The sequence below is a fragment of the Hyperolius riggenbachi genome, chromosome 6 (genome assembly GCF_040937935.1).
Source record: "Hyperolius riggenbachi isolate aHypRig1 chromosome 6, aHypRig1.pri, whole genome shotgun sequence".
Taxonomy (NCBI): Eukaryota; Metazoa; Chordata; class Amphibia; order Anura; family Hyperoliidae; genus Hyperolius; species Hyperolius riggenbachi.
The window spans coordinates 100694560-100705566 of NC_090651.1; the positions used below are offsets into that span (position 1 = coordinate 100694560).

The 11007-nt window shown below is 44.8% G+C and overlaps 1 protein-coding gene across 1 annotated transcript in view; it reads left to right on the forward strand.

Annotated features, from left to right (window-relative positions):
- The window catches only part of LOC137521025 (uncharacterized), a 165558-nt gene extending 161566 nt beyond the window's left edge, over positions 1-3992 (forward strand). The window contains exons 16-17 of the mRNA XM_068239740.1: positions 2905-3075; positions 3736-3992. Coding sequence (XP_068095841.1) covers positions 2905-3057 — 153 coding nt within the window. The 3' untranslated portion in view covers positions 3058-3075; positions 3736-3992. The remainder of the gene's footprint in view (positions 1-2904; positions 3076-3735) is intronic.
- Positions 3993-11007: the final 7015 nt, after the last annotated feature.

Here is an 11007-nt window from a genome sequence, read left to right on the forward strand (position 1 = left end):
TTTGGATGGGTCTTCCACCTGTTTTCTACCTGTTTTCTACCTGTTTTCTATCTGTTTTCTGGTGGTGGCTTGATGGTGTAATGGCTCTCTGCCTCTGACACAGGAGACCAGGGTTCAAATCTAGGCTCTTCCTGTTCAGTAAGCCAGCACCTATTGAGTAGGAGACCTTTGGCAAGTCTCCCTAACACAGCTACTGCCTATAGAGCACACCCTAGTGGCTCCTGCTCTGGTGCTTTGAGCCTGCCAGGAGAAAAGGGCGATATAATTGTTATTTGTCTTTTCTGCACAGATAAACTGAGAACCAATGTTATTCAGTTTGCTAGTGCACACGTGAATGTGTTTTCCCCATGCAGATGCCTGGTGCACACATGGTAGAAATGCTAGCGTAGCGTAAAACGCTGCATTTTTGCTGCTAATAGAAGTCTATGGGACGCAGGAAAAATCGCATATTAAAACGCATACAGGTTTTATATGCTATTTACAGTATGCGTTTTTAAAAACGCTGGTTCTGTTGCATATTATGCAGCATGGCAGCCAAAACGCACATAATGAAAGTCAATGGGAACACAATGGTATGCATTTTTTCATGCGTTTTCCTATGCGTTTTTTTGCATACAAAAAAAATTGTTTAGTGATGCATTTTCGCTTCCTGTTGTCTTCCGAGTGATTTGCATAAAACATAATAGAAAAACACATGAAAAACGCATACAAAATGCATATGCGTTTTGTATTAGCGAACAGCAAACGCATAAAAACACACACACAACGCTTGAAAAACGCATCGCAAATGCAGCAAAGAGGCAGAAAAAACACAAAAAAAACGCACACAACATTAACATAAAACGCAGCCTTTCACGCTATGTCATATGTGAACCCAGCCATAAACTGACAGCAGTGAAGCGCTGGGACCATTTGTTCTATCAATTACACAGACACAGAACATTTATATCGCGCTTTTCTCCTGACGGACTCAAAGCACCAGAGCTGCAGCCACTAGGATGCGCTCTATAGGCAGTAGCAGCGATAGGGAGTCTTGCCCAAGGTCTCCTACTGAATAGGTGCTGGCTTACTGAACAGGCAGAGCCAAGATTAGAACCCAGGTCGCCTGTGTCAGAGGCAGAGCCCTTATTACACTAGCTTCTGTGATAAAATGTGCATGTTTTCACACATACAGACACACATGGAGGTTGATTCACTAAACCGTGCTATGACAAATATCACACCTTATCAAAGATATCACACCTTGGGCTTGATTCTCTAAAGCGTGATAACTGCTATCACAACAGTTATCACGCGATCTGCCGCACGCGGCGCTTTGCGTGCGTAAAATATTACTTCGCGTGATAAGTGACAGTTTGCGCGTGATCAAAACTTTGCTTGTCACGCAAAGTAATCCTTTACGAGCGCAAAGCGCTGCGCGCGGCAGATCGTGTAATAACTGCTGTGATAGCAGTAATCACGCTTTAGAGAATCGAGCCCCTTATCAAAGATATCACACCTTATCAAAGTTAACACATGGGATATCTAAAAGTCATTTTTAGGATAGATACAATTGTTTGTCTCATCAGTTTATTTTCACTTAAGCTTTATGTTAAAACTTTGGGATGAAATTTCAGCATCTGATTGACTGCATTACATGAGAGGGTCAAGTCTAAATTAAAGCACAGGTATTTGAAAGGGAGTGTAAAGAAAACAATGTTGTGGAATTTGGGAGCTGTGCAGGAGGCAGGAAAGAGATTGATGTCTCAGGGGCATATTTGGGTAATATAGCGCCTGTGCCAAACAATGAACCCCCCCCCCCCCCAGTCAGAGCTCCCTTCCCCTCTAAAAACAGCATACTTTCTCATGCACATGTGTTATGCTTGTTTGTGTTTTTTAGCTCGGGATATTGCTGAACTTACTTTTTTGGAAACATCTTTTCTTATTCCCTCCCTATACTCTTTTCTAACACTACGTCAAGTGCGCCCTACATGCATAAATTACCGTATTTTCCGCCAAACGCCAAAAAATAGGGAGAAAAAGTCCCTGCATCTTATACGGCAAAGGCGGGGAATCCCCGACTTACGACCCCCCCCCCCCCGCCCGATATGAACTGTGACCCGCTGCCACGTCAAGGATTCCCTGCCTGTTCCTCCCCTCCCCCCGCATGCCTCTTCTATGACCCCTTCTAATCTGCTGGCCCCTGTCATTGCAGCATCTCCTCCTATGTAACCCCCATGTGCCGCTGCTCCCCGCAATGCCTCCGCCATCCCCCTCTAATGTCCTGGCCCCCCTTCTTGCCTGTAGCAGCAGCAGCTTACCTGATACATGCCAACGTGAGGACTGCAGATACCCGGCGTCCCTATACACGCTTCCTCTTGTGCGCGGCTACTGATGATGCGATCAGTACAAGCCGCGTATATTCTTTTCCCGTGGTTTTTGCCTTCTAAACCTAGGTGCGTCTTATATTCCGGAGCGTCTTATAAGGCGGGAAATACGATAAGTAGCCATGTTCTCCAGATAACAGAATCTGATCTGAGGTCTGAGTGACAGCAAGGCATCGGGGCAGGCATGGTGGTGCAGCACAGGGGTAGGCATAGTGGTGCAGCACAGGGGCAGGCATGGCGCCCATGGTGTCGTGGTGCGCATGGCACAAGCCATGCCTGCACCCCTCTAGATATGCCTCTGCCAGAACTGTCATAGTCTGTGCAACTAGTTCTGGTACTGTCAGAGAACTCTGTTACTAGAAGTAATGTAGTTTTCACCAATAAAGTTGTCTAGTAAATTACAGTGATGAGTGATGTTAGGAGGCCCTGGGCAATCATACTGTACTCCTTCTCTGGCCTCAGTCTCAATTTATAGTAGAACATTTTATCAGCTTCTTTTTAACAAACATTTCATAGATGTTTTCTTTTACTTTATAAGGTTAACACTCTGGACGGTGTTCTTGGTCAAGTTGGAGGTGCTGGTGGAGGTGCTAGTGCTGAAGGTGCTGGTGCTAATGTTGCCGCTTCTGGTAGTGTTGGAAAAGGTGGTGCTAATAATGGTGGCCTTCTCGGTCTTGGAAAAATACTGTGAAAAAAAATGTATTCTGAGGTAAGCAAAATGTTTCTATATCAAATACAAACAGTAGGGTATAGCTTTAAAATCTGAGCCGTGTTTTTCTTTATTTTGTAAAAGTCAGTGCACTAGAATGATCATTGCAGAGATTAGTCTTGTACTTGTCAGCTGTCGCTGTATTTTGCTTGTCTCTCTGCACATCTCTACAGGAGATCCCAGTCTAGAAACACTCAGAAATCTCTATGGTTTGACATTTAGAGTATTAAAGAGGAACTCCAGTGAAAATAATGTAATAAAAAAAAAGTTCTTCATTTTTACAATAATTATGGATAAATGATTTAATCAGTGTTAGCCCATTGAAAAATCTTTCCTTTCCCTGATTTACATTCTGACATTTATCACATGGTGACATTTTTACTGCTGGCAGGTGATGTCAGTGGAAGGAGAAACTGCCTGTAAACAGCTCTTATTTCCCACAATGCAACAACACTCCCACAGTGTGATGTCAGGACCTTGGTCCTGACATCACACTGTGGGAGGAGTTTCATCACAATATCATCCATACGGAGCCCCCTGATGATCTGTTTGAGAAAAGGAATAGATTTCCCGTAGAAAATGGGGTATCATCTATTGATTGGGATGAAGTTTAATTCTTGGTTATGGTTTCTCTTTAAGTGTGCCTCTTCTCTCTTCCAGGACCCGGACTGATTCCGTTACTCCTTAATGGAACTACATAGCAAAAATCCAAGAAAATCCAATCATTTCTCTTTTTTTTTTCCTTTAATCAACACTCTATAATCAATACTATAATCAATACTCTCTTTAATCAATTCTCTCTATAATCAGTACTCTATAATCAACTCTCTACAACAAATTCCTGATTGACTTATATCAACGTATGATTTATCTCTGTTTCTTTACTGGCTGATTCATCAATAAATTCATTGCATCAAGCTGTGTGTTAGTCTGTTCTTTTTTTCATTTTGATTATTAATCTAGCTGGTAGCATGGATATAAAGCAATGCAGTGCTGTTCTAAGGAAATAGCATCTTCATGCAGGAAAAAAATAAAAAAATGAAAACCATATTGAAGTCAATGGCACTGCAACAATCTATTTAGTCTATTAATTCTCAGCGCCGGCCACCTCGGCAGAGTCGGCACAGGGTGAAGCTGAAAAATGTCTCACGCTGCTCCTGCACGAACTCCGGGCCTGCGCTCATTGCTATTCCCCCTCCAAGTTGCAACAACTTGGGGGGGGGGGGGGGGGCGCATAATTCGGACACCAGCTATTGCCAGCAGGCAAATTACTCTTTTTTAATGAATTTGTGCAATGCCCGGCTGAAACTCCAGGTGCCCAAATCAGGCACACAGCGCTGGCACCGAAACGATTGGCTCAGCTCTGCGATTAAATCAGCTGGTTCGCCGCTGCCCCATCTATTTGCATCATCAGCCACACTGCCACTGCCCATATGGGTCCCTGCGCACTGGAAACTACTGTATACCGATCCCGGGGCTCCAGCAGAAGCTTCACAGGCTCCCGCTGGTTTGCAAGAAATCCAAACGACCCCTGCGCTTCAATCCTGGTCTCAAACAGCCGTTCAAAAACAACCTCTGCAGTCTTTATGTTCCCAATGCCTGGCTCAGCTCCAAACAGCTCTGGGGTATGTGCAACTTTAAAACAAAAACAGGGAGCGCTCCATGGTGCATTAACATAAAAACTTGTTTATTTCGCATTAAAAGTTATACTCACAATGTGCTAGTATAAAGTTCGCCTATCAGCGGTAAGCCCTTCCGCTTAACTCCCCGGCTGCTATGGCACTCAGTGGCCAGCAGCGCGGTCCTGATGTGATCCGTAGCTCGTCTCTCGGGGTGGGGGGGGGTGGCTTAGTTCGAACGTGCTTGCTGCGTCATTATGCGTTTCGGCGCTCTGCGCCTTCGGCAGATGACACTGCAAGCTTAAGCACGCCCTTTATTTGGCAGCCTTTCACCGTAGTCATAGCAACAGTTACTGCGGCGATAGGGAGACTCGCCATGGCGCAGATACCAGTTGCAGCGGTGATAGAAAGATTTTTCTGACGCGGATAGGGGGCGGGTGGTTTGTTGTAACTAAGCAACCCACTATGCAATACCTATGATCAGAATCAGAACCGCTCTATTGGCCCCTATAAGCGCGTCAGGGGTTATTAGCCATCATTTCCACGGCAAGCAATAATACATAATAAATAACAATAGTAATATTCATAGTGATTAAAAAACAAATTACATCATAAATATATAAATATCAGGTTATACATTTGTAACAACAGTCATTGAAGCCATTAATCACTAAAAGCTTATCAGTTTTACTTCACATCTCTCGATGCTAGTATGAATATTCATAATAAAAATAATGTTATAAATTCTTTTCAGAACTCAAAAAAGCTTAAAAACTTAATTGCTTATGCTAGACATTAAATGAGAATACAATGAAAAAATTTAATAAAAACGAAATTAGATGCAAAGAAATAAAATGAATGATTAACTGTATCAATTCACACTCCTATACAATATTAAAAAGGTAGATTTTTACCCCCATTTAATTTGGACTATGGACTTTTTTCTGGACTATTTTTTGGTCGCATCAGACCTTACTGCAGCACAAGTTGTTGGTGCATGGGGAAAAGAAAGTTTTGCGTGTAAAGTGCAAAACTTTACACGCGCAGGGCGCTCCTCGCAAAGTGCCCATTAAAGCCTATGGGACTTTGCGCGCAAAGTTAGCACGCGATCTGATTGAGAAATCCGGTGCTAATCTACTTAGCACCCTGGTTAGCACGTCTAAAGACTTTAGACGTGCTAAGTAGGCTAGCACCGCTTTGTGAATCAAGCCCTTAGACTGTTAATCGCAGGGTTCTCAAACTTGACACAGTTAGTCACTGGATTAATGCGATTAAGATTCAAGAAAATGGGTGGAGCCTACAACAGCCAATCAAAATTTACCTATTAATTTTCAAGGGAAATATTTAAACTGCTGCCATTCTTACACTGTTAATGGCAGAGGCTTCAAACTTGCTACAGTCGTCATTGGGTGACTGGGGTCCAAATTCACTAAAGGGGCGGGGCCACATACAGCCAATCAGATTTCCTTGGAGGATAAACTGCTTCCATTCACACATTTTTGATGCCAGGAACCTGAAAGCTCACAAACGTGGTCATTAAGTGACTGTGTGTCAAGGTCACAAAAAGTGGGCGGTTGCGCAGTCCGCATTGCCGCGAGTGCGGCTGCGCAGCTCTAGGGCCAACGCCCCGAACCACGCACTGTAGCATGGATCAGGGGGGGGGGGGAGGCCCTAGAGCTGCGCAGACGCACTCACGGCAATGCAGACTGCGCCGCCGCCGCCAGCTCCGGCGGCCATATTAGGAGTGGCAGGAGAGCCCGACCTGGCCTGTGGGGTCACGAGCGGCACGGGGGGCGATTTCACTAAGGGGACCCGGCGGAACTGCAAGGAGGGAGCGGATGGCGTCCTCCGTGCATTTAAACATCATGCAGGTACTTTACTTTTTTAGTGCTTTTGGCCTCGTAAGTCCTTTAAAGGGAAGGTCCAAGCAAAATAAAAAAATGAGTTTCACTTACCTGGGGTTTCTACCAGCCCCTTGCAGCCATCGTGTGCCCTCATTGTCACTCACTGCTGCTCCAGTCCCCCACTGGCAGCATGCCGACCTAGGAGGTCGGCGGGCCGCATTGCGTACATTTTTACGCATTCCAGCTAGTGCAGGAACATTAACACATACACTTTTACGCGTTAGTGGATCAAAGCGTAAAAATGTACGTATTAAACCACTAACGCGTAAAAATGTATGTGTTAATATTTCTGCATTAGCGTGAATGCGTAAAAATGTACGCAATGCGGCCCGCCGACCTCCGAGGTCGGCAAGCTGCCAGCGGGGGACTGGAGCAGCAGTGAGTGACTACGAGGGCACAGGATGGCTGCATGGGGCTGGTAGAAGCCCCAGGTAAGTGAAACTCATTTTTTTATTTTGCTTGGACCTTCCCTTTAAGGACTACATTGTATAGCAGTTCCAGGCTGCACTTTATTTCATACCACAGTATGTGTTTCCTAAAATCACAACACAAACAGGAAATGGAGAGGTCCAATCTTAACTTTGAAATGTGAATTTGCATGAGGCCTGACAAACCCACATGAATGCAGCAGAGTAACTTTGCTCACAGCATACAAACCTGTATAGTACGCACTCAGTCTAACAACTGAATGTGATTTGGGAAAAGAAACCCCTCACAATCCTTACTATTACAGATTACACTTTTTGCTTACACCACACAAACTTAAAAGTAAACCAGAGCGGAGTAAAATGCAAAAATCTCTCCACTGTTAAAGTGCTTCTCCACTGTTAAAGTGCTTAATCATATCTTTCATACTGAAAGTTTTTTATGTTTCAATATGTTGTTTTATGATGTCATCCCTGATTGACTTTTATTATGTATGTTCACTTTATTCTTAATAAACTTTACTGTTAAAAAAAAAATATGCAAAAATCCATACTTACCCAGGGCTTCTTCCAGCTCCATAAGCATGTGTGAGTCCCTCACTGTCCTCCTGCGGCCTGCCGTTCAGCCGCGACTGAGCAAGTAAGCGGGGTTGATAGCGGCTAAACGGCAGACCGCGGGAAGGCGGTGAGGGACTCATACATGCTTATGGGGCTGGAGGAAACCCTGGGTATGGATTTTTGCTTTTTACTCAGCTCTGCTACACTTTAAATCAGAGCCAGGACAAGGTCCTCCAGCACCCAAGGCTGAGACACCAAAGTGCGCCCCTCCATCCCTCCCACCCCAGCTGTCACACACTGATTGCTATTAAAAAAGAGACGCCCCAGGGCCCCCAAAACCTTAATCTGTAGTTATCTGGATTGCAGTCACTGCCATGTATCCTCATTTCTTATTTCTCTTCTTCATTTCTATATTTGCTTCAAACACAATAGGGCAGTGGTCCTCAAACAAAGGCCCCCCTGGGCGGAATGCGGCCCCCTGAGGCTTTTTCACTGCCCCCTACCCCCACACAAAATGTATAACTTATTGATGCAGCTCACTACTGCCCAACTGGACGGCAGGTTGTCACCAGGGTATGCTTCACTGCCTGGTGCACAAAGACGTTCTTTGGGCACCGCATGACTGAATGGCTGCTGCTGGGAGTTCTCCTCTGGGCATGACTGGAAGGGAATCATCAATACCTAGATTCAATGTAGTGTTTTTCAACATCATTTTATGTATGTTCCGGCCCCCCAGCAGTCTTAAGTATGTTAACCCAGTCTTTGATTGAAAAAGTTTGGGGACCCTGCAATAGGGGAATGATAGCTGGGTGAGTCGTGCGCCACCTCTTACACTGCACCCAGAGGCTGGAGCCTATCTCGCCTCAGCCTTAACCCGGCCCTGCTTTAAATACACACATACTGGGGCGTGGCCAAGATGGCGTGCTAGGCAGATGCGAGTCCTGAGAGCTCTGCTGCCCGGCTAACAAGATCCACTTTCATCCGTCGTACCAACACTGCAAAAACACTCTTCTGGACGGCAAAAAGCTCCCTTACCATCCTGGAGTCCTGGGGCGATACTCCCTTTTTACCTCCAGACGAAGAATAACCTTTAGATCTTGAGCACCAGGCTTACTTCGCGGGTCCCTCCCGCCCACAAAGGTCGCCACGCCGATTTACTCCATACGGAGACATGGGCAATAAGAAAGGGGACAAAAAAGATAAATTGGACGGAGGGGCTCCTCCGGACAAACCTCAGCCTACTGTACAGGCTCCGAAACACAGCCAGAAGGAGATCTCCCTGGAGGAACAGGACGCCATGATCGGCCACGTGGTGGAGGCTGAACAGCTCCCCAACACGGCGGAGTTAATGGAGGCAATCAAAACTTGCCAATCGGCTTTAACCAACAAGATAGACTTTATAGAAGCCAAGTTTGGTCTCCTGCATCAAGATGTATCTGATATACGGGACCGCACAAAGGAGCTGGAACAGAGGGTGTCCGATGCAGAAGATAGAATCACCACCCATGACGCTGATATACCGGACATGAAACAACGTTTGACCCAGCTGGAAAACAGTCAACGATCGATGCGGAAAAACGCAACAGGAGAAACAATTTAAGAATGCTGGGACTCCCTGAGGGATCGGAGGGCAAAGATGCCGTGCAGTACATGGAGGATTTACTTAAACAACTGCTCCCGGATGCAACCTTCTCCATATATTTTACTATAGAGAGAGCACACCGCATCCCCATGCAGCGAGGGCCTCCAGGCAAATATCCAAGACCTATGATATTTTGCCTCCTCCACTACAGGGATCGTGATGCAGTCCTGGCGGCAGCGCGACAAGTGAAGGATCTGCAGTTGGGGAACAACCGGCTTATGCTGTTCCCGGACTATACCGCGGAAATGCAGAAATTAAGATACTCCTTCCACGCGGTTAAGCCCAAGCTGAGAGAAAAGAAAATAGTATACTCATTGATCTTCCCTGCGAGACTCAGGATTCAGGACGGTGACTCTACTATTTTTTTTGAAAAGCCAGCAGATGTACTGAGCTGGTTGAAAAAACGCCCGAAAGATCCACAGGAAAGCTAAGTACTCTCCTATAAGCACCAATGCTACCATACATCGTGCCTTGGCTCTTCACGCTGGATCTAGCGCTATTCACCTGCTTATATGAAGATATAGTTTGCTGAGGTTGTGATCCTCCTTTTTACTTTTTAAATATTTCTGCCTCGGCTGCACGGAAACTTCTGCAACCATCTGATAAGTATATGTTCTGCACTTAATGAGAGGTTGGTATGCTCCCTCGACATGAATCTCATCAGTTATTACCATGGTACGGTAAGAAACTATGTTCTAAAGTTTTTAAATATAGTTTGGCGCATATTACTCCCGCGCCTTTTATTAGACTAAGCGTGGCTACTCATATAGGTGTTTTAGCCTGAAGAGGACATAAAATTGCTTAACAGCATAGTAATAGATACTTATGGATTCTGTCTTGATAGAGAACTAAGACAGTTCTTAGACTGCGGGCACAACTGAAGCGGTGAGACAGGTTGGAACTTTTAATCACTTTTTGGCTATAAATTTATGTTGAATCCGGTAGCCACATCTATACAGTATGGAGCGATTAAACTTTATAGAGACACTAACCGGTAACACACGAACTTCTGCTGTTATAGGGTGTTTCTGTACATTATACTGTGGACTATATATATAACATTCCTATATGCCAACGACCTGTAGACTTTAGTACACGCATTACTAATCAAATCGATAGTCCTGATTATCATCCGGAGGTTACCTCTGCCAGGAACATTGCTGTCAGTTGGGAACAAATACAACTGTTAAAAGTTAATATAGAGATTAATATATAGGGTTGTAGTCAGGGTGCTTTCCAATGCCCAAATGTTCGGTTAAATACTGTAGAAGGAGACTGAAGCACATGGCGGCCAGAGGCAAGATGCGACATAAGTGCCTAAAAAGCAGATATGTTTTCTTATTTAACTTTACCTTTATAAACTAACGGTTTGAAGGCTATATAATGCATGCTACAGTTACAAATGCCACTCATCAACTGTGAAACAGAGATACTGTATGAGATCCGCTCAATAGCTGTCTACATATATGATTAAGCGGGTAGCCGTAATGGTATAATACAGACACCACAAGATAGACTAGATAGAGCCTTAGCTTTTTCACCAGAGACAAATGGAGATGATAGCTAGGAACGTAGCACACTGTTTCATCTCTATCCCCCCCCCCCTCCCACCCTCCTTCCCGCCCCCCTCCCTCAGACCATTCCTTCCCTAACCATACAGCAACATGTAGTGCCAAATTTTTCCTGATGTATTACCTTAGTACATAAGTTTATATGATGCATGCTAAGTATGTCTAACCTAAACTATATACTGTGTATATGTCTATTCTAGATGTCTTAAGTAT